We start from the raw sequence: 22,748 nt of genomic DNA on the forward strand, positions 1-22,748 counted from the left end.
ATCTGACCGGAAAATGGAAAATAATTAATGGATCCATAAATTATAATGCTATCCTGGGATTGGATTTGTTTTAATAAAAGGGAGCTATTTAGAAATTGGGTCTTTAATGTCCTCTCCACAAACGTTAGTGAAAATGGCTAAGTTTCATTTGCATCTGAAGTGTGTGTCCACGTGTAGCAACTGAGAGATTTTCTCCACCTTGGGATGACATTGCTAAAATTAATTTGTAAAGGAGCTCTATTTAATTGGTTTAAAGGCACACACTCCTAAAACTCTCTCAAACTCAGAAAGATGAACACTTAACTGTTTTTTCGGGTTTATGTGCTCTGGGACGAAATTCCCTACATTCAGCCTTTGATGTTACTCCATAACCAAGATGCTTCATGTGAAGGAACCCAACTGGCGGTCCAGAGAGGTCAGGATGCACAGAAATCTAGGATGCCCAACCCCTTTCTCAACAGTCAGCAGAAGGAGGAAAAGCAGCAGGAAAACGGGCACACTTTGGAAATCCTAAGTCCTCCTCCCCAAGCACAATCAGCAGAGCTGACACCCCATCCACCATCAGCTCCTCTGCCTCCGGCAGGCTGGAAAGCACCTGGAGAGAAAGCCTGTTTTGCAGGAGGGAGAGAGGGAGATGGAAATGGAGAAGTGTTAGTCCCAACTCTGAATCTGCCTCTGCGCCCCTCCTGTTCCTGCACAGCCTCGCTGGGGGCCGCTCGCACCGCTGGAGCCGAGACCATTCTCTGCGTCTCCTGCACCGGCAGCTCCTGCTCTTCTGCCCCCCACCACCGGGGAGCAAGCAGCTCCCAGAACTGCCAGGAGAAGGCCACCTCCTCCTGAGCTTTGGGCTGGAGCACCTCCAAGTCAGCATGAAGGGCTCAAGGACTCCCCAGGACTCAAACCGCCTACTCAAGATTTCCCCACAGAAGTCCCAGGTAAAACTGACAGGCGAACAGAGTGACTAATGTTTTAGTGGACAGAGGTGCAGTGTATTCGGTATTAAAGCTAATTCAGGGTTGTTGGTTTAATTAAAATAGACATGATTTTGGCGCTATCAGCATCAATTATAATATGGAAAATCAGCCTCTATCCTACCTGAATTTATTAAATTCATATTGCCACTGTTGTAAACTGTCAGCAAAAAAATTGACTTTGTGATGTTTGATTTTGTCTCATGAAGTTTTTGTGGGTAATTGTTAAGAGCAATTAAGTTAACTTTTAAAGAAAAAGTTCAGAAGCTTTCAAATTCCTCCCAAAATCTTTGGTAATCTAAAACTCTGAAGTTTTGTTAGGTTAAACAAAGCGGGCTGAATTCATTGAATGTCTATAAGTTTTTTCCAAAAAAGATAAAATACTGGAACATCAATTACTAAGCATAAGTTTATCTGCTTTTGGCTTATTACAGAGTATCTAATAATGCTTGTGTCTCCTGATAAACATGTTTTATGCTTTTTTTGAAGGACGTACTATGAAAAAAAATATGTGTTTCTAGAACACATAAAATGTACTCATAAATTTCCCAATCTAAAGAATTCTGGTGTAATAAGTCATAATTGGTTATGAAAATTTCACTGGGCAGTATGGTTTCTAAGAGTTAAAATCCTCCTAAATGTAATTGAAACTGCTGGAAATAAGGAAACCAACTCTGTATGTAGCAAAACTAGAAGATCTGTGGGAAAGGAATAAAGAATGGGAATACACTTTTTTGAGAGAAAAGAAAGTAATTTTGTCCCAACACAAGACTGGTTATTTCGAAAGAGAAAACCTATAACAAAGTTTAAATGCAAAAGAAAGTTATAGAAGGTTATGAAGAAATCATTGGAAAAGAATTTTATATGTGGTCAGGATGACTAAGATTGGAATAAATGAATTTTAAAAATACACTTGTATGGGACATGAGGGAGAAGATGGCAGAGTAGGTGATCCTAGGCTCACCTCGTCCCATGGATACAACTAGAAACACAAACATCAGTGTACACAACCCAGAAAATGACCTGAAGACTGGCAGAACTGACTCTCTACAGCTAAATGTAGAGAAGAGATCATGTGGACGAGAAGAGGAAGAGCCGTAGGAGGAAAGGATGCTGCAGGTACGAGGGGAGAAGATCAGGACCCAGCCCAGGCACCAGGAACACACATCCCCACACTGGGCTTTGAAAACCAGAAGGGCCTAACTTCAGGAGTTCTTAACAATCAGTAGGCTTAACACCTGGGACTTTAAAAATCATTGGGCATGACTCTGGGAGAGTGAGGAGGGCTAGAGGAAACTGAGCTCCTGCCCTTCAAGCACAACAAATAGCCCCACTGAAATACAGTATACAAGCAGCAGTTTGAAAAACACCTGGTGTGTATGAGATTTATTTACTAATTTCAGAGCATGTGCTGGAGGGGCAGGGATCTTTGGGAGATTTCTCCCAAGAACAAAAGAGTTGGTGGGTCCACTTTCCTCCCCTGCCCCAGCCTAGATCCACAGACACCGGCAGGAACCAGCAGAGCACTAAAACTCTCCACCTAGTGCTAACACCATGCCCTGTCACCACATGCTTCTGTGCACAGACCCCTCCATCCCTGCCTCAGTGAGTCATCCTGGGCTGATGTACTTCTCCTAGGAACCAGCAACTCTGCTGGCACCCTGAGTGCCCCATTGTCACATTCTCCTATGAACCTGCCCTCTCCACTAACCTTTTGGCCAGAACCCATTGCATGCAGTACCACGAGCCTGACAGCATGCAGGGAGCCCAACAGGAGCCAGCACTACTCGAGAGTGACTCCTGCTCCAGAGAATAGGAAAGATAACTAGTCACCCCAGCTCCAGTGCTGGGGGCAGACAGCTGGTCCCACTACAGGGCATGGTCACCAAGAAAAGCTGCTCAGGGGACAACAAAGGGATAGTGCCTGACTCTATCTAAGCCTAAGGTGGCCCCTGACTGCCCACCTAACAACACAGGGAACAAATCTGTCCACAACAGGCAAAGTGAGCCATTGCAGACAGATGGACTAAGGGAAGAAGCAGCCCAGCCACAATAGCAGGGCACATGCAACATGCACAGGAGACATCCCTGAAGGGTTCTGGTGAATGGGGGACACTCCACCACAGGGCACTGAGGACTTCTTCCAAAGGCCACTACTTTCAAATGCAAGAGACCTAGCTGACTTTCCTAACACATGGAAACAGACACAGGGAGTTAAATAAAATGAGGAGACAGAGGAGTCTGTCCCAAATGAAAGAGCACAACAAAATCACAGCAAGAAACCCAAGCAAAACAGAAAATTAATATGCCTGACAGAATTTAAAGTAATGGTTATAAAGACCCACAGTGGACTTGAGAAAAGAATGGAGGATCCCAGTGATACTCTCCACGAAGAGAGAACATATAGAACCAATCAGAGAGGAAGAACTCAATAGCTGAAATTTAAAATACACTAGATGGAATCAATAGGAGACTAGAAGAAGCAGAAGAACATATCAGTGACCTGGAGGACAGAGCAATGGAAAGCAATCAAGTTGAACAGGAGAGAGAAAAAATAACAACAAAAGATGAAAATAGACTAAAGGAATGCAGATACACCATGAAGCATAATCACATTTGTATTATAGGGGCCCACGAAGGAGAAGAGAGAAAAAGAGGGAGAAAATTTATTTGAAGAAACAATAGCTGAAAACTCCCCAAATCTGGGGAAGGAAACAGAAATGTAGATGAGGAGGCACAGAAACCCCACAGGGGGGGAAAAAAAAAAAATCAACCCAAGGAGGTCCACACCAAATCACAGGCATTAAAATGGCAAAAAGTAGTGATAAAGGGACTTCTAAAAGCAGCAGAAGAAAAACAAAACAAAACTCAGTTACATACAAGGGAAACCCTATAAGGCTTTTAGCTGATTTTTCAGCACAAACTTCGTAGTCCAGAAGAGGGTGGCACGATATATTCAAAGTGCTGAAAGAAAAAGTCTGCAGCCAAGAATAGTCTATTAACAAGGTTATCATTCACAATAGGAGAGATAATGAATTTCCTATACAAACAAGTTAAAGGATTTCATGACCACTAAACCAGTCTCAAAAAGAAATGTTAAAGATAACTCTTTTGAGTAGAGGAAAGACCATTGCAGGAATAGAAAAACAGGAAGCACAAAAGCAGAAAAACTAAGTATATCTACAAAAATTCAATGAAGGAACTCACAAAACAATGTGAAGTATGACACCACACCTAAAATGTGTGGCAGGGGAGAGGAGTAAAAATTTCATGCTTCTGGAATGGGTCCAAACTTAAGCAACAATCAACTTAATATGGAATCTATATGCGTAAATGTTATATAAAAATCTAATGGTAACCATAAATCAAAAACTGGTAAAAGATATGCAAAAATAAAGAGAAAGGAATCCAAGTATATCCCTAAAGGCCCATAAACCATGAAAGAAGAGAGCAAGAAAGGAACAGAGAAGAACTACAATACAACCATTAAAGCAAGTAACAAAATGGCAATAAGTATATATCTCTCAACAATTACTTTGAATGTAAATGCACTACACACTCCAATCAAAAGACACAGGGTGACAGAATGGATAAAAAAGTAAGACCCAGCTATATGCTGCCTGCAAGAGACTCATTTGAGATCTAAAGACACATGCAGATTGAAAGTGAAAAGATAGTAACAAACCATGAAAAGAGAAGTGAAAAGAAACCTGGGGTAGCAGTACTTTATATGGACAAAACAGATTTTAAAACAAGACTCCCAACAAGAGGCAGACAAGGACACTACATAATCATAAAGAGAACAATCTAACAAGAAGATATAAATATTTATGCACCCAACATGGGAACCCCCAGGTACCTAAAGTTGGTAATAACAAATATAAAGGAAATAATCAATAGTAATATTAGTAGGGGACTTTTAACAACCCACTTAAACATCAATAGATCCAAAAAGAAAATCAACAAGGAAACATTGGCCTTGAATAACATAATGGACCAGATGGCTCTAACAGATATATTCAGAACATTCCATTCTAAAACATCAGAATACACATTCTTTTCAAGTGCACATGGAACATTCTCCAGGATGATTTACATATTAGGCTGCAAAACAAGTCTTGACAAATTCAAAAGATCAAAGTCATACCATGCATCCTTTCTTACCATAACACTAAGAAAATAGAAATCAACCACAAGAAAAAAATCTGGAAAGACCACAAATAAAGGGAGGCTAAGTAACTTGTTAGTAATCAGTGAATGGGTCAACCAAAAAATCAAAGAGGAGATTAAAAAAAAAAATCTGTGGAGACAACAAAAACACGGTGGTCCAAAATCTTAGAACAGCCAAAGCTGTTCTAAGAGGGAAGTTTATAGCAGTATAAGACTACCTCAGCAAGAAAAATCTCAAGCAAACAACCTAACTATATGCCTAAAGAAACCAGAAGAAAAAAGAACAAAATCCTAAACCAGTAGAAGGAAGGAAATAATAAAGATTAGAGCAGAAATAAATGTAATACAGACTAAAGAAACAATAGGACAGATCCATGAAACCAGGAGCTGGTTCTTTGGAAAGATACAGATTTGACAAATTTTCAGTCAAAATCATCGAGAGAGAAAGAAAGAGAGAGGGAAAGAGAACTCAAACAAAATCAGAAAGGAAAGAGGAGGAGTAACACCAACACCACAAAAATAAATACAACAAAAAACTCCCCCAAAACACAAGTCCAGGACCAGATGGCTTCACAGGTGAATTCTACCAAACATTGAAAGAAGAGTTATATCTATTCTTTTCAAACTATTCCAAAAGATGGAAGAGGAAGGAAAGCTTCAAAATTATTATATGAGGCTTGCATTACCCTAATACCAAAACCAGATAAAGACACCAGTAAATAAATAAATAGATAGATAGACAGAACTACAGGACAATATCTCTGATGAACACAGACACAAAAATCGTCAAGAAAATACTAGCAAAACAAATCCAAGAATACAATAAAAAAAATCATTCACCACAAACAAATGGGATTCAGTTCTAGGATGCAAGGGGTTCAGTATTAACAAATTAAAATCAACGTGATACACCTCATCAATAAGAGAAAGTATAAAAACCACACGATAATTTAAATCCAGAAAAATCATGTGACAAAGTACAATGGCCTTTCATGATGAAAACCCTCAGTAAAGCAGGTCGAGAGAGAACATACCTCAACATGATAAAGGCCTTAAATGAAAATCCCACAGCCAACATCACCATCCATGGGGAAAACAGAGAGCCTTTCCCCTAAGGTCAGGAACAAGACAAGGATGTCCACTCTCCCCACTTGTATTCAACATTAGTATTAGGAGTATTAGGAGCTATAGCAATCAGACAAAAGAAATAAAAGCCAGATTGGTAAGGAAGAAGTAAAACTTTCACTATTTGCAGAGGACATGACACTATATATAGAAAACCCTAAAGACCACCAAAAAGCTACTGGAACTGATAAATGAATTCAGTAAGTTCAGAGGTACACAGTCCATGCACAGGCATCTGTTTGCATTTCCGTACATTAACAATGAAGTAACAGAAAGGGAATTAAGAAAAACAATCCCACTTACAATTGCACAAAAAGGAAAAAATACCTAGGAATCAACCTAACCAGGGAGATGGAAGACCTGTACTCTGCATACCATGAGGCTCTGATGAAAGAAACTGAAAATGATCCAAACAAATGGAAAGATATCCCATGCTCGTGGACTGGCAGGGGTGGGAACCTTATAGCCACAACAGCTCAGGTATAGACAGTCAGGGCCTGTTGCTCCATGGGCCCCTCAAAGGGACCACCAGAGGCCTTTGAACCACACACCTGAAACATCCATCGATGGCTGCTCCCTGCCCCCACTCCATGTGAGGCTACTTCGAGCCTGACACGTAGAAAGCTCCCCACCGGAAGCACTCAGGACCCCGACACTGGGTTAATTCGCTCCAGCATCAACCTGTGGTTTTCTTTGGTCGAAACGCCTCTCCCTGACTCCCTGACCGCTTGCTCAACAAGGCAGAGTCCAGACCTGGCTAACGCCGCTTGCCGCCCCTGTATTATCTCCTCCTGGGAAGTAAGAGCCCATATAAATAAAATCAGGCAGCAAGTCTCACGGGCACAAGAGACCCCTGCCCATCACACACACCCCTTTTCTAAGGCGGATAGGACTAGTTTACTCTTCTGTTCTCCTGACTACCCACGGGGATCAGATCAGCTTTAGAGGGTATCACCCTGACTATACTGTTAACTACTCCTTGGAATACACCTGGGGATGAAGTTAAGGACGTCACGTAATACCAAACTAGGTACAAAAACATCTAAGGTGTCAAATAAGGAACTAAATCTGATACCCCTCAGTTAGCACAAGGGGCCAAAAGTTACATCCCGCAGGCCAAATCCTTCCCCTCTGAAGTCCCGACTGCCCCCTAAGTCATTCAAAGCAGTTACAGGAGACAGACCTCCGTCCATGTTCCATAGAAATGGAACAAAGGACTGACAATGGGGATTTCTAAGAGGAAAAAAATCTTAGCTCGTCTGACTCCATGTTGCTTCTATTTCCTTTGTTGTCATGGCCTGCAGGTTAGAAACTTCCGAGTAGCCCTGCGTAGAGGTAGGTTATAGCTAAGGTTTACAAAAACTGCTCTTTACCCAAAACCTACCTCACCCAAGTAGATAATAAGGAAGTAGCTAGAGTGGTCATCATTCCAACTGAAGACTGAGGAATAATCATAACTCACGGAGGAACTGAAACCATGCCCCACAGGGCTAATGCGGCTGAAGCCTGCAGAAGATTAAAAGCCTCTTGTTGAGAGCACTGTTTTGCCCTACTTGGATACTGGGTCCTTCAGATCGCACCAACAAGTCCACTAGCTGTCTCCGCAGTGGCCTGGGCTCAGGGTTCCACTGACAGGGTTCCTGCCTGGGAACAGCTAAGCATTCCTTAACTGAGACAAGCCCAAGATCCTGTCCAGGTCATACCTCTCAGAGCGCACCCATGGCCCCTTCTCCCTGTCCGGAGAAACCCTCCCGACATCAGGGACTGAACTTGGTCTCCTCCTGATGTTACGTATCTGCCCCCAGGTACCAGGGAATGTGCGGTAGGAGTATGTCTACTCCGTCCCCATGCTCCGTCCTCTCTCCAGAATAACCAAACATTCCCCAACTTTCTCTCAAAGTGCATGTAAAGGACTCTGGATTTTTCTCTTGCTTAAGTCTATCACAATATCACAGTTTCTTTCAACTTGTACTTCTTAAAATTCTTTTACTCTCCATGCATCCTTGAAGCAAAGGTTTTACCAAGTGCAAAACCAGACAGTCTGAGCCAAGCGCATAGACTGTTTGCTCATCAGCGGGACTGGACGGAGAGCACGTATCACTTCTCAGCTTTTACCTCCCACCATTTACATCACAGGAAGTCCCCCCCCCCCAGGAACTCTGGGTGAAAAAATGTGTACTTTCCTCGCACTGGGGCAGACAAGCCTGGCATGCTGTCATCAAGGGACATGAAAACACAAGATTGATCGTCCCTGCTCTCCGGGGAAAGATTACTGGTCCGACGGGGGAAATGATAAGGGACAAGTGAACTCTTAACGTTTGCGGGTCCTGCTCCTGGGCTCCCCGGGAAGCTCTACTTTAACATTTAGGAGGGTTCAAATGACTCGGTAAAACCTCAAAGCATGGGCTCTATTTCTGTTCTGTGCACACACCATACATCTGCGCTGTTTTTAAAAAAATTAACCGAAAAGGAGCATTCCAGACATGAAAAGGGTGGGAAAAGTCTCCCTGTTTTCCATGAGTGAAGTCATACAGCTGGAACATACTAAAACATAAAATAAAAGGAAAAAAAATAAAATCTGTAACTTTCTGAAATCTCCTTTGCCAGGATGATTTGTAACTCTTTATGGAAAAAACCACAAGTATAAATAACACCCTCACCCCGCAGCCCTCTCCCAGAGAGGTCTCTGTGAAGTGTGTGTGTCCCCCGCAGCCGCCTTAACTTGGGTTGGAATAAGGCTCTTCCCTTCTCTTTAAAATTTTAAAAAGGCTTGTTCTTTTTGCCTTGGTGACTTCTCTTCCTTGCCCGGCAAGTTATGTGGAGAAGAAGGCGGGCATGTTGATCACAGGGCACCTTCACACCCCCCACCCCCAGGCGGGGTTTTTTCTGTTTTCCCCAGAAAAGCCTCAGAACTTTGGAAAGCGTCCGCCTGTATTGGTAAGAAGCGGCGCTCGTTGCCGGGCTTGGATGTAACCACACCAGAGCTCAGGAACCGGTGACAAATCCCGGAATCCGCGCCCGGGCTCGTGTCACCGTCGGTGGAAACAGCACCACCCGCGCCCGTGCTCGGCGCCGCGGCGTCTGGAGGAGTCGGGGCAGGAGGCGCGCCCGGGGGACAGTCCCGTCGCCGTGGCGCAGGGCGCGCGTCCGCAGTCGCCTGCGAACTGCTGGGGGAGCAGCGGGCCAGAGTCCCCGAGGAGAAGCCGTCCGGGAAGGCAGCACCGGACTGCACGGAAGGAGGGACCCAGACTGCAGGGACTGGTCTGCACCCCGACACCCGGCGGGAGGGCACGGCCGCGGCTGGCCGGGTCCCCCCAGCGCCCAGTTCAGGCCCGCACGCCCCGTCCCCGGGGAAGCCGCCTTGGCCGAGGCCAGGCCGCCGCAGCCCGCGCTACCCGCTTCCCAAAGGGCTACACGGCGGCGGCCGCGCGGCGGGCAGGCGTCCCGGGCACCGCTGTCCGCGCGAGCCTGGCAGTCCGCACCGTGGGCGCTCGCCAGCGGGGCGTGGACGCCGAGCGCTCGGCCCGGGGCAGAGGAGCGCACCTGCCCTCCGCTGACCCCCGGAGCCTTCCTCACCCCACGCGGGCCCGCGCCGAGGACGCGTGCGTGGTCACCCCTGTGTCGCCAGCGGCCGCAGGCCCTCGTCCCCGAGCTCGTCCCCAGGTGGGGCCTCTCCCCGCCCGGCCTCGCACCTGCCGCCCCGAGCGCTTCCGAGGCCGCGCCGGGCGCCTGCCCCGTGGACCCCCGCCCCACGTCCGGCGGCTGCTGCGGGTCACGGCCGCGGCTCGGGACGCGCGAGGAGGCCGCCGGCAGCAGTTCCCCGCGCTGCCCTCCGGTCCCCGCGCCCCGGCGCTCCCCGCACCCGCAGCCCCGGGCGCAGCTCCGCGGTGTCCGCGCGTCGGTCCCTCCTCTGCGCGGCGCCGCCCCGGCTCGCGAGAGCCTGCCCTTCCGCGCCGTGCCAGGGCCGCCTGCGCGGCAGGGTCACCGCCCCCACCCCCGCGCCCACGCCGCCACCGCGGCCGCCCCTCCGCCCGCCCGCCCGGCACCCGCGTGCCACTGACCGAAGCTCCGCGGGCGGGCGGACGGCCCAGCGCCCGGCCTCTGCTGCCCTCTGCGGGCCGCGTCCCCGCTAGGTCCCCGCGGGCGGGGAGGGGCCTGGGCGGGCACCTGGGGCTGGCGGGGGCGGGGGCGGCCGCGGGCCGGGGCTGGCTGGGAGGCCGGGGTGGGCGGGGGTGGGCGGGGGTGGGCGGGGGTGGGCGGGAGGCCGAGCGCGGGACGCAGGGGGCTGTGGGCGGAGGAGGCGGGGCGCGGGCGGGGCCGGCCGGGGGCGGGGCCGGCTGGGAGCGCTCGGTCCTCCACTGCGGGGACCACCCAGGACCCTGCCCCCGGTGCCCCAGTCACGGGACAGGCTTCCCAGGGCCTTCTCAGGCGTGTGCGTCGGACGCGGCCCAGCGCCTGCCCGCCCGGCGGGAAGCAGAGGACCCGCACGATGAGGGGCTCGCACACGTTTTATGTGACCAGAGCGGCTCAGGGACCCTCGGCCGACCCGCACGTCGCCCACTGACTGGAGCCCTGAAGTTCACGTGGCCTGTCCATGGCCACCGAGCTGTCCCGGGAACTTCCGACTGGGAAAAGCCGCCGCCCTTCCAGCGCCTGGAAACCGACCTGTTTCCCAGACTTCAGGACGTGGTCGGAAGCAACTGGTGAAACGCAAATTGTCAGACCTTTTCCAAGCTGTTTTGGTTAAAGATTTTAAAAAACAAATCCTGGACATTCTGAACAATATTAGCTCACTTTACGGAGTGGCTGCTGCGGGCTAAGCACGACTTTCAGAATTTCCCCCTTGCTCACATGGTTGTCCCTGGGTGACTGTGTTCCACCAAGGAGGGGCGCGAGGCTCTGAGAGGTTAGGACACTTGCTCCAGGATCTAGGGCATCAGAGACCTGGGGAGTAGCAGGCTCATGGGGCTCCAAGCCCTGTTCTGCACACTAGCCCCACCTCTCGGTCCTGTTCTCATTGGAGCTGCCCTTTCCCAGGTCCGGCGGGAGGTGGGGGGGCTGCCCCCTCGGTCCAGGCCCAGCGGCCCCCCCAGCTCCCGTGTGAGGCCGCTCCCAGCACACCAGGCAGAAGTATCAGTCCCGCTCACTCACGTGAGAGCTGCACCTGTCCTGCAGTCCCGGGAGGCGGCAGAGGGGCTGTGGGTGACTGTGGCCATGGCCTTCTGTGGGTCATGGGCCCGTGATGGTGCACCATGAAGAGCTCGCAGCCCACCGAGAACCTACTGGGGATTTGACTTCCCACAAGTGGCAGGATATCTTGCTAAACCCAGTTGTCGGGGGTCAGGATGGCTTCCTTGCGACAAACCAGGACTTCTTCAGGCGGCGATAAAGAAAGAGACTCACAGAAGGAAAAGCCCACGAGGAGACATTTACTGCATGTTCACGGGGACGCCCACAAGAACAACCCCTTCGTTATGACCAGCACACCGACGGTCCTCCCCGGAGTGCTGTGACAGGTCCTGGAGCCCGCACTGACCATCCTCTCCCGCTGAGTCTCTGAGTGGGGCTGTGGGCGTGTCTCTGAAACGAGCTCGACTTTGGGAGCTTGGGAGGTGGCTGTGCGGGGGGCAGGCAGGGGCTGGGCAGAGTGGAGGCACCAGATTGGGTGAGGGCAGGTTGATGAACCCTACATTTCTACATAGCCAGCAGTCACTCGCCCCTCAGTAGGTCTCAGGCAGCTGGGCCCTGAGCTAGCCCGATGGAGGTCCCCAGGAGGGGCACCTCAATTCCCACTGGCCCTTGGCTGGGCCTCTGCTGGCCTCCACATCCTGCTGTCTCCAGCTATGTGGCCCGAGTCGTCTCAGTGCTGACGACCACAGGGGACTTCCTTTCCAGAAATCTGAACCCACCAGCTTGGAGGACGGGGATGCTGCCTCCCTCTGTCTACTCTCCTCCAAGTAAAGCTTTATGGGGTGAGAATCAAATCACCAGAAGGAACCAGTTCAACAGAGAGAATCTGCACCACCACCACCACCACTGACAAAAGTCACATTCCAGGCACGTCCTGGGTCAGGAGGTGCTCTGGCTGCTCCAGCGTGCCCCTGGCCTCAGGTGACCGGAAGGGCTGTTCGGACTGAGGACCCGAGGTCATGCAGGGCATCCTGAATGTTAGAAAAACGTTTCTGATTATCGTCTACAAGACAGGCCACAGAGGCAGGTCTTTTAGAAACAGCTGCTCTGCCATGGGACTAAGGTGCTATGTGACAGGGTCCTCCAGAGTCTGGCCTTCCAGAATGCCCCATGATCCTGCCCGGCCCCACCTGACCTGGAATCCCAGGGTGCCCCAGGCCCTAGGTCCGGATGCCTGCAAGCTGCCTGTCCTGTCTGGAAGCCGGGAATGGTGACCCTGCTGGGGCGTCAGCCCACCCCAGGGAGCTGGAGCAGAGTAGGAGCAGGGAGTCCTCAGGGCTCAGGCTCCTATGTGTCCCCCTGTGTGTCCTGTGTCTGCACGTGTGAGTCCCCAGGACCCGTGGAGGGCTCAGGTGGGGAGGACGGGCAGCAGGTGCGGCCCAGAGCTTTGGCCTCTCCTGATTCCAAGGGCAGCGTCTCCGGAATTTCTCCTGCTGCCTGCACGTTTCCACAGGCCCCCGTGCCTTCCAAAGTGTGTCACGGACATTTTGCTGAATTTTCACAGCTGCCTGGTATGGCTGCCCTTACTCTATTTTACTGTGAAAACGGGACCCAGAGACGTGGGGAGGCCTGGCAGGGACACAAGGATGGGGCCGGATGGAGCAGAGCACTCAGCCTCCCCGTCTCCCAGCCCAGCCTGACACCGCTGCCCCGGGGGAGAGGGACTGCGCTGGCGTCAGGCCGAAGCTCAGAGGGGAGGACCAGCGGGCCGGGAAGGAAGCGTCCAGAGAGGTGAACCGTGTCCTGATTCACCTCTAACTCACCGAGCACTCTGTCCACAGCTCCGTGCTGGGAGACAGTGGCCACGGCTGTTGGAGTTCGTCCGCTTTGGGTTGTTGCTTTAGGAAAGGGAAGTGCCAGAGAGGGGGTTTGTCCCAGGTGACAGATTCGCAAGCAGGTGCCTTCAATCGTGCTTGGTGCTAGAAAGTGTGCGGGCCTCTGGCCCCCGCCCGGCTGAACTGAGCAGGAGTTGGACGCGTCTGCGGACTCGTTGTGTGCCCGGAACCTAGACATCGTCCCCCATTTCCACCCAGTGTGGCTCCGTGTCGGCCTGAGGCTCGGGACCCCTAAGCTGTGAGGCTGAGAGCCCCAGCGGCACCGTGAGGCCCAGAGGCCTGGCCTTCAGAGCTGATCCTCCCGAGAAAACCCAGCGGGGAAAGAGGCGCAGGTGCCGCTGCTGCCTTCCCCGGGGTTTGGGGCGGCGCCCTCGCCTCCCCTGGGGATCGCCCATCTGATGAGAGGGGGGCAGTGAATGGCAGTTTTGCTGCCCGTGGTTTGCCGAAGAGCCCATCCGGACCCTGGGGGAAGCCCCCCTTGAGGAGGTCTCCCTGGGGCGGGGCGCCCTCCCTCTGTCCCTGCCGATCCGCCCGCTTCCTCATGCCTCTCCCCGCCTCACCCTCCTTCCTCCGTCCCGACCCCAGGGCACCAGCTGCCCCTGGGCAACTCCTCTCCAACACCCTCTTTCTGCCAAAGGAGAATCAACAGAAACCGTACCCCGGCGTGGTGGTGGTCGGGGGTGGGTGGTGAGGAGGCTGTGAGGTTAGGTGAGGGCAGGACGTGGGACCCGCAGGGCAGGGGTGAGCGCCCTCAGAAGAGAGCCTGCCCTCCCGCCTCCACCCCGAGAGGTCAGGGCCCGCTGCGGAGTCTGTGAACCAGGGAGGGAGCTCTCACCGGGAGCCGATCGCCCGGCGTCTCCTTCCGGGGCTCCCCGTCTCCAGAACTGGGAGAAGCTGCTGTTGCTGAAGCCGCAGCCTGTGGTATGTTGTTCTGGAAGCCCGAGCCGATTAGACACCCCCAAAAGAGAGCAAGCAGGGGCCGCTGGCTGGAGCCGGGGCTCAGCGCTGTGGTGCGCTCGGTGGGGACGTGCAAGCATGGGCGGGGCAGCCTCACAGCGGGAGGTGGGGGGGGGTCAGCCGTGCCCCACGGGGGAGCCGTAGGCGCGGGAATGCCCAGGGCGGCTGACTGGAAGCAGGAGCCTCCAGGACTGGTTGGGGGACTGGATTTGGCTCTCCCCGTTAGCCCTAAATTGGAGGTGGGGGACGCCGGGGCAGCCTGCCGTTGCTGATCGCACCTGGGCAATTGGGGCTGATGGCTGCGGGCCGAGGGCCAGGGTCCTGTGTTTATATATGATCTGGACGTTCCTGTCTGCGTATCAGGCTCTCACCAGGCTTCCCGGGCCCTCCGGTGATGATCTTAAGATCCCACACCGTGTGCTAATGAAGGAGTGCCAAGGGAGTCTCTGAAATGCCCATCTAGTCTCTCTGTGACACTGGGATTTTAACTGGGGCTTCCAGAAGGCCGTCCACCCATCACGAAATCATCCTGGGACCACTAGGTCAGGTGGGGGAGGAAGGGGTGTGTTTTCAGGGCAGTGGGGAGAGCCCCCCCACGCACACCTCTGAGGATGAGGCAGCCCATGTCCTAGGAGACGCCCCAGAGGAGTCCCCAGTACAGGGCGGTTTTTCTAGAATTTTCTAGTGGGCAATATTATAGTCTCAACTGAGAGCCATTTTGGTCTTAGCGTCAGGGAATATCTGTCTTTTCCCTAAAACCTGAAGAGAGACAACTGAGACTCATTTTCTCTGGTTGGCTTGGGACTGCCATCCGTCTGCCCGGTCCTGTCCTGCCTGCTGCAGATACTCTGCCGCCACGGGTCCACTTCTCATTTGCTGCACACCAGGAGGTTCCTGAAGACGGCGTCCGTCTTGGGCAGGGCTCCATAAACACCTTAAGAAAGGTCAAGCTTTGCACACTTTCTAAGGAGGGGCGGAGAGTAAGCAAGAAAAGAGCTGTCCGCGTGGTAAAATAATGTTTTATTCCATGGATGAACAAACGCTACCATGCCACATTCTCACTCCCCCCTGCCAGGTCTCGCAGCCGAAGCTGGCCTCCCCCGTCAGACCTCGTGGGCTCTGCAGTCGGTCAAGCCCACTGACACAGCAGAAGCAGGGTCACGTAGCATTCCCAGTGGATCCTGCTGCTCGGGCCTGGGTCCTCGTCACACAAGGTACTGTCTTGGCTGGACAAATCCGTGGTGGCGACCTTCCAACTGTGCTCACCCTAACGGATGTCCAAAACCCCCGTGGCAGAAACCCAAACCCCCAAACACCAAAAGCCACACGGACCAATCTTCTCTGCTGACGGGATGTGGAGGACCCCCCGGCAGGACCAGAAGCTGCCGTTCCGGCTGTTGACAGGCTCCAAAGCAAACCAGAGTGATGGATAAGGTTTCGAACTAGCACTTGTGGGGAGCGCCGGTCAGCCACCGATCGGCATGCAGGCGACACGGTGAGAGCCGGTGGAGGGGCAGCGCCGTTCCTGTCTTTATGTACAACAAAACGGGATATACGCTGGGGGCCGCTGGACCCAGGGTCAGGGGGCCCCCTCCATGTCGACTGGCTGTCTGCACAGGGAGGTGAGGCACCGAGCTGTCCCCAGGGCAGGAGGTGACGACACACACCCACGTATCCCCCCCGCCCCTGGGGGACATGCCTGTCCCCTGCACAGGTGACAGACCCAGGGGCGGAGTCCACCCTTTGTCTTTTCTTGTTCTTCTTTTTTTAACCAAAGGCCATCTGAAAAGCCTCGACAACTTATCAAGGGGAAGGGATGGGCTTCAAGACAGAGGGAGATCCTGTGACTCTAAGCCAAATCCTAATGCAGCTTTGGGGGAAAGAAGTTTTATTTACGACTTTTCTTTCTTTCTTTTTTAGTGAATGGTATTGGATGTCTTTTTCCCCCTCAGTTTTTTTTTTTTTTTTTTTTTGAAATTTCTCCACGAAGTCTCAAGACAGTCTCGAGGAGATAGCAGTTAGTTACTTCTGATCTGTTTCTTTATCCAAATGAGTGTGAAGCCTACACATCGACTGAAGAACACAAAGCCAAACAAAGCCAAAAAAAGAAAACAAAACAAAAAAGAAAAAAAAAAGAAAGAAAGAAAGAAAAAAGAAAGCAAGAAAGAACAAAGAGAAAAGCAAGGAAGCAAGAGAGCAATCGAGCAAAACAACCCCAGGACAGGAGACAGTGTCAGGTAGAAACCATAGAAAAATACGAATTAATTCCATAAGGTTAACCACTAGCATTAGCTACAGTAACATTGTGTGCAGCCCCTTAAAATGCCGGGTCTCCTAATTACAGGAAGGAGCAAAGCCAATCTATGGACAAGTACGGTTACGGTAATTGTGCTATAGTGTGTCCGTGGCGCGGTGACAGGGGGCGGCGGGGGAGCTGCGGACAGGGGCGCGGCGGGCGAGCGAGGGCGGGTCTGCACGCTCCTGCTTCTCAGCGGGGACCGGAGCGCCGGTTTCTTCTCTGCTGTCCATCCTTTGCTCGGTTCCCTGGGGAGAGGCCGTGGGATGCACCGGTCACTCTGGGGCCGGGAGGAGGCGAGGCCGCGGTTCCAGGCGCGGGGGAGTCTTCGTGAGCGGTGACGCGTCTCGGCCTGGGAAGGAGCCGGTTTCCGGAGCAAAACTGCCTTCGGGACGCAAGACACACATGCTGTGGGAAGTCACACTTCTTGCCCCCGGCCCCGCCCCTGCGGCGAGGGAGGCGGGGTCCCGGCTGCACACTGTCCCGAGGAGCCCCCGCCCGCGGCGCTCGGGGCGGCTCCAGGTCAGTCCTCCTCCTCCTCCTCTTTCGCTGTGGCCGCGGGCGGCTTGTCCTGAATCCGGAAGCATTCCGCGAAGAAGCCGACGACGGACCGGTACAGGTGCTGGTGCAGGGAAGCACTGTGGAAGTAATGGCTTTCGTCCGGGTAGATCTGCGGGGAAGGCGGGGACACGTTATGCCAGCGGGGGCCCCCGCAGGCCCGGGGACACGCGGGGGATGCGAACCCAGCACCGCCCAGACACCGCACACGCAGGGCTCCGTTTCAGCCGGAGAGCCGGACTTCCCAAGCCGCTCCTCCTTCTCTGGGAGGCTCCGCCGGGCACGGCGGGCTCTCAGGGAACCCGCGGGCTAAATTAGGACACGTTTTGTCCAACAGACCCTGGCCCAGTCTGGATCTGCGGGTTCGGGTTGGATACACAGCCCGGGACTACAGGGGCTCTGGTCCAGGTCTCCAGGCACCAGGCCACCCAGAGACGTGGGAAGAATTCTGGGCTGTCTCTACACCCCTCACCTGCGTTAGGCTCACCCTGGGGCCGCGGGCAGGGACCTTTCCTGGGCCTCAGTTTGCAGCTGTGCCAAGTGGAGGTGGTCATCGTCACAGAACCCAGCTCATAAAGTTTTGTGAGGATTCAGCGCTTGGAGTAAGACCAGACCGCACGGACCCCGTGTAATGACGCCCCCTGTCCCCTAGGGGTGCTGCAGCGTTGCCACACAAGGGTACCGGTTCAGCAGGGACTCAAAGCCAAGTCTAAGTGATGGGGAAGCCCACACGCTTCCCATGAAGCCAGGCTGCCCCAGCGTTTGTAATCCCGCTTCCTCCAGGTCTCCGGAGTATTTCAGAGTACTTCTAAATGATGGAATGGAGCTCTTACACAGACTAAAAAAGTCTGTACTACAAAAGGACCCAAGGAAGGGTGTACATCTCTCCCGCTCTTGGTCCCCAAGCCCTATGCCCTTCCCTGGAGTTGGTCACGGACACCAACTCGCTGCGTATCTGTGCAGATATGACTGTGCCTGCAGGCAGGGCCCTGGGCTGGGGTCCCTTTTATGGTCTCTACTGTGGTCTACAATGCGTCTTGCTCAAAACCTTGCTCACTTAGCTCGGTCTATGCCGTGGGGAGTGACTCACATTAGCACATGGAGACTCCCCCTTCAACCTTCCGCGGCTATTACTATGTGTCTAGAATGTATTTAACAGTACTATAGCGACTCTCAACCTTACCATGATCTGAACACTTTCCGGAGTAAACTCAAAGCTGACACGAACCACTCATCCTCTCTCCACTCATCAACACTCAGGCCAAACCCTTCCCTGCAGGAAGCGCCCCTTGCGGGTGCAGCCATCATGTGACCCTCCAAAGCAGCAGCGGTGTGGGAAGGCCAGGAGCTCAGGACGAAGGCAGGTGGCCGTCCGTGCCAGGGGCTGCCTAGCGGGCGAAATTTCCCATTTATCTCTAGACCTGAAAAGGCCATCGGGGTAAGATGTGTTTTGCCAAGGGAACCCATGGTCAGGAAGGAAACAGAAGATGATTCTAGAAGCCGCCCAGACGTGAGCCGCTGGGTCAGTATTTGATGCCAGTGAAAACAAGCCTGTGAGGGCAGCCCTCTAATGGCTTCTCAGCCACAGAAGATTCTGGAACATTCTTCCAGAATTCAGTAAACGTGTGTTGCTATCCAGAGGGAGCTGGTGCAGAAGGCTCAGGACCTGCCCATGGAAAGCCCCCAGCTCTCCAGGAGGCCGCTCGCCTCCGTGCTGGGACAACAGCCCCTCCTCACCCGCCAGGGCCGCCTCCAGCCTCACTGTAGTGGTGTGTGGCCGTTTTGGCCGTTTTGCCCAGAGATGGGGGGCAGTGCAGTTCTCACCGGCCTTGCACAGGGCTCCAGGGCAGGATGGAGCCCTCATCACCAATTACTAGAGAAGACAAGCGTGCGCCGATTCGTCTGGCCCCACGCGTCCTGCCCGCCTAGGACCGCCGTGCTGCGGGTGTGTCTGCAGGACGGGGACTGACTGAGTACCCGCCGGTTCCTTTTCCACAGAAGGAGCGGAGCAGAGACGTGCAAATACCGTACCTGTAAGCTGTAATTAGCCTTCCCCTTAATTAGCTGCGTAATGAGCTCTGCCGTGTGCTGGAAATGGATTTTCTCTGTTAAAAATAAAAAAGAGAGAGAGAGAGAGAGGAAAGGCCCAGTTAGTCCCCTAACAGCATGAAGGCAACGCGGAGACGTGGCGTCCTTGGGCCTTACCGTCCGCCGTTGCGTGAATGATCAGAAACTGCTGCCCCTCCAGGGCTGACACGCGGTGCGCCACCTTGGTCATCTGCACACGCGGGGGCAAGGCGACAAGGTTAGTGGGCCCTGCTGCTGGCCAGAGGCTCCTCCTGGACCCCTGACTGAGACGGTAGCCGGGGGCCGGGGGCCAGTCTCGGGAGGACCGGGGGCTTTCGGGTGCCCTGGGGGGGCGCCCACGTGGAGGAGGAAGGGGGCATGGGAGCGGTTTCACCCGCTGTGGGCGGCTCTGGGCCTTATTTCCGCCAGTGCCACTGGGGGAGGACAGCTGGCCGGACAGTCTGTGCACAGATCCCGGCTCTGAAACCAGGCCACCCCCCATCCCCAGGGGCAGATGTGTGGCCACCACCCGCCGCCAAGAAGCACCACACATGACACCTGCACAGTCCGTTCTGTGGCCATGGAGGAGCAGGCGGCATCAGGGGACTTTCTGTTGCCCAACCGATGGCTTATTTTCCCAAAAATAGAGCCAGCCTTGGGGAAGGGGTCGGGCAGTCATCTGTGCCCAACGAATGTGGACCCTGGGACAGACCCTCTGGCCATTGGAAGACTTCCCTAACTCTGTCCTCACCCCTCGGGTGCCAGAGAGGGAAACCGCGCAGACCTGGAGAAGGCCCTGGTCCCCTCGGCTCACAGCCTGGAGGAGGGTCTTCTCAGAGTGAGTCTGGTGGGGGAGACGGAGGACACAGTGGGCCCGGGGAGGCAGTGTGAGTCCCAGAGCTGGGCAAGGGGCCGGAGAGATGGGGCCGATATCACCCGATTCCCCATCCCGCCAGGCGGCCGGGGCGCCCACACATACCTCGTACGCCCTGTTGTCAAGTCCATGCAGACCCAAGTACCTCTCGGAAAATGCGGACGCTGGACACAGGCAGAGGAAGGCAGGTTACCCGGGGCGAGGCTGCGCAGAGCCCCAGATGCGGGGGCGCCCCCTTGCAGGGCAGATGCTGCTTCTAAGACACCCCTCAACCTGCGGGTTTTTGCCCGGGGAAGCAGACAGCACCGCGCTAGCATTCGAACACGCTAGAGTTGGTGGTTGGGTTTAAGCAACAGACCAAATCTCCATCAACGAAACCATTCATCTGAAACCTCAAGAAAGAGGTAAGAGCCCTCCGCCCCCCACCTGTCCTTTGTTTTCAACACGTAGGAAAGACAAATTCTAAAGAGCAGATTTTCATCTGGATTTGCCTTTTTTTTTTTTTTTTTTTTTTTTTTAAAGACGAGACATGTCCCATTTTAGCTGAGACCCTGGCTCCGGGTCCAGGTTCTGGGTGAGGAGCCGGTGTCTACCTAGTCAGGACGGTCGGGGTGGAAGGAGCTCCAGAGGCTTCTGTATCCTGGAGTAAGGGGAGGAGACCGTGTAGGACCCCCGTCTGGAGCCCCAGGACCAGTCCAGGTGCAGATGCTCCTCATGTGCACTCAAATCAGGCAAACTTGAAAAGGCATGATTAAACTCTGAGGGGCGCCTGGGTGGCTCAGTGGGTTAAGCCTCTGCCTTCGGCTCAGGTCATGATCCCAGAGTCCTGGGATCGAGTCCCGCATCGGGCTCTCTCCTCGGCGGGGAGCCTGCTCCCCCTCCCCAGCCTGCCTCTCTGTCTGCTTGTGATCTCTCTCTATCAAATATATAAATAAAATCTTTTTTAAAAAAAGGGCTACATGTCTTCCCGTGGGAAAATTAATATTAAATTACTAAAACGTTGAACGAGAGGAGTCCTCACATGGCATGAGCGCGCTTCCTGAGAATCAGCGCGTCCTTTGTGAGCGTTCCGGCTGCAGGAGGCAGGGGACGAGGGCCGCTGGACCCTGTGGCGCCCGAGGTACCGAGCTGGGGTCCAGTGGCGGGTATAGCCAGGGTCCTGGTACCCTTGGCAGAGCAGCGACAAGGAACCCTCTCCATTTCTGATCCCGTTAATCGGGCTGCTTTGTGCAGTGTTGCTGGGGTTCACGGCCCGGCCTCCCACAGCCTCGGCCTGCGAGCCGGTTCTCAAAGCCCATAAGGAATACCTCGCCACGTGTTTTTAAAAAAAAGCATGAAAAAATTAAAAAATATATATAAATAAATAAAAAAGCACAAATGTCACCAAAGCACCCACAAGGAGAGAAAAGGGGCCGGCTGACCAGGACAGTGTGGGAAGCCTCGAATCCCAAAAGTGAGCCCAAAGAGCCACGGTGGCGCCTGGCAGAGGTCCGGTGCCCACGTGCGGGGCCTGCCCGTGTCTGCTCACCCCGTCTGCCGTCCCAGGCCCCGTCCTATGCCCCGTCCCAGGCCTCTGCCTCCTGCCTTTTCGTCAGGCACGGGGCTGGCCGCGTGCCACCTGCACCCTGGGAGGCGGCTGAGTGCAGCTCAGCTGCCAGGCCCCCACCCGGTCGCCCCCCCCCCAACGGCCCTCCTCAGGGAATCTCTGCCCAAACAGGCCCCAGGCCCCAGACACAGAGCCCGAGCAGTGCCCCTGCCCCAATTCTGGGGACAGAGGGGACGGGGCCCCCGCGGGACAGCAGCCAGGCCCTTCCCGCCAGCACGCTCGCAAGGCTGCTGCCCCAGCAGGGGCCCCCCATGCCAGGGCCTCGCTCCGGGTCTCCTGTGTCGGGAAGGGGACACACAGGCATCGGTGGGCTGACCACTTCCATCTAAGTAGTGACCTGAAGCCCTCCCTCCCCTGACCTGGCTTCTCTCCGGGTCACTCGTTAGCCGCCGGCCCCCGGTGGCCTTCCCTTGGCGCGGGTGTGCGCAGCGGGGCAGCAGCTGGGAGCGCGGTGACAGGGGAGCACGGGGCCGGGCCGGTGGCCTCATGACCCTTACCGTGGAGCTTGAAGTCCGTGATTGGAGAGAGAGCAGAGCCACAGGTGAACACCGGAGCCTGGTTGTCCCCCTTCGCAGGGAGGATGTAGGTGCTCAGATACCCGCCGTAGTCCTGGGAGAGAGACGGGGGGGTGAGTGGGTGGGACATCGGTGACACTCGGAGAACCGCGCAGATGTGACTCAGCGACTCCGCACGGCCACCGCCATCACGTTGCTTCTGGTAGAGCGTGAAGACCACGCAAGGCCAACTCCATCCCAACGAGATACACGGACGCGGCCTCTCCTCTCGGGGCCCCATGTCAGGCAACGTACAGATGACGGCCAGGCCCCTCAAAGTGATCCTGAGGCAGGGTCGACGAGGAGCCTGCGTCAGAGGGCCCCGGCACCCGTCTGCCAGGATGCCCGCGTCAGCGTGAGCGGAGAAGGCGTCCACGCGGGTGTGGGACACGGCAGCTCCTTTAAGTCCTATAGTGCCCTGAGCTCGGGGCTGACAAACAAGACCCCTGCTTCACCCGGGCCGTCCAGAGAGGGCACAGCCTGACCAGTGATCTGCCATGGACACCTCTGAAGCCGCCTGGCTCAGGTGTGTCCCCTCCCCCGAC

At 54.1% G+C, this 22,748-nt stretch overlaps 1 protein-coding gene across 4 annotated transcripts in view; it reads right to left on the reverse strand.

The window, feature by feature from the left end:
* Positions 1–15,247: 15,247 nt before the first annotated feature.
* The window catches only part of DPP6 (dipeptidyl peptidase like 6), an 857,378-nt gene continuing 849,877 nt past the window's right edge, over positions 15,248–22,748 (reverse strand). For all 4 annotated transcript variants that reach the window (XM_059396038.1, XM_059396041.1, XM_059396039.1 and 1 more), the window contains exons 22-26: positions 22,147–22,258; positions 20,149–20,207; positions 19,308–19,380; positions 19,134–19,207; positions 15,248–17,214 (exon numbers count right to left, since the gene is read on the reverse strand). In XM_059396038.1, coding sequence (XP_059252021.1) covers positions 17,068–17,214; positions 19,134–19,207; positions 19,308–19,380; positions 20,149–20,207; positions 22,147–22,258 — 465 coding nt within the window. In that variant the 3' untranslated portion in view covers positions 15,248–17,067. The remainder of the gene's footprint in view (positions 17,215–19,133; positions 19,208–19,307; positions 19,381–20,148; positions 20,208–22,146; positions 22,259–22,748) is intronic.

This window comes from Mustela nigripes, chromosome 4, assembly GCF_022355385.1.
Source record: "Mustela nigripes isolate SB6536 chromosome 4, MUSNIG.SB6536, whole genome shotgun sequence".
NCBI classification, from domain to species: Eukaryota; Metazoa; Chordata; class Mammalia; order Carnivora; family Mustelidae; genus Mustela; species Mustela nigripes.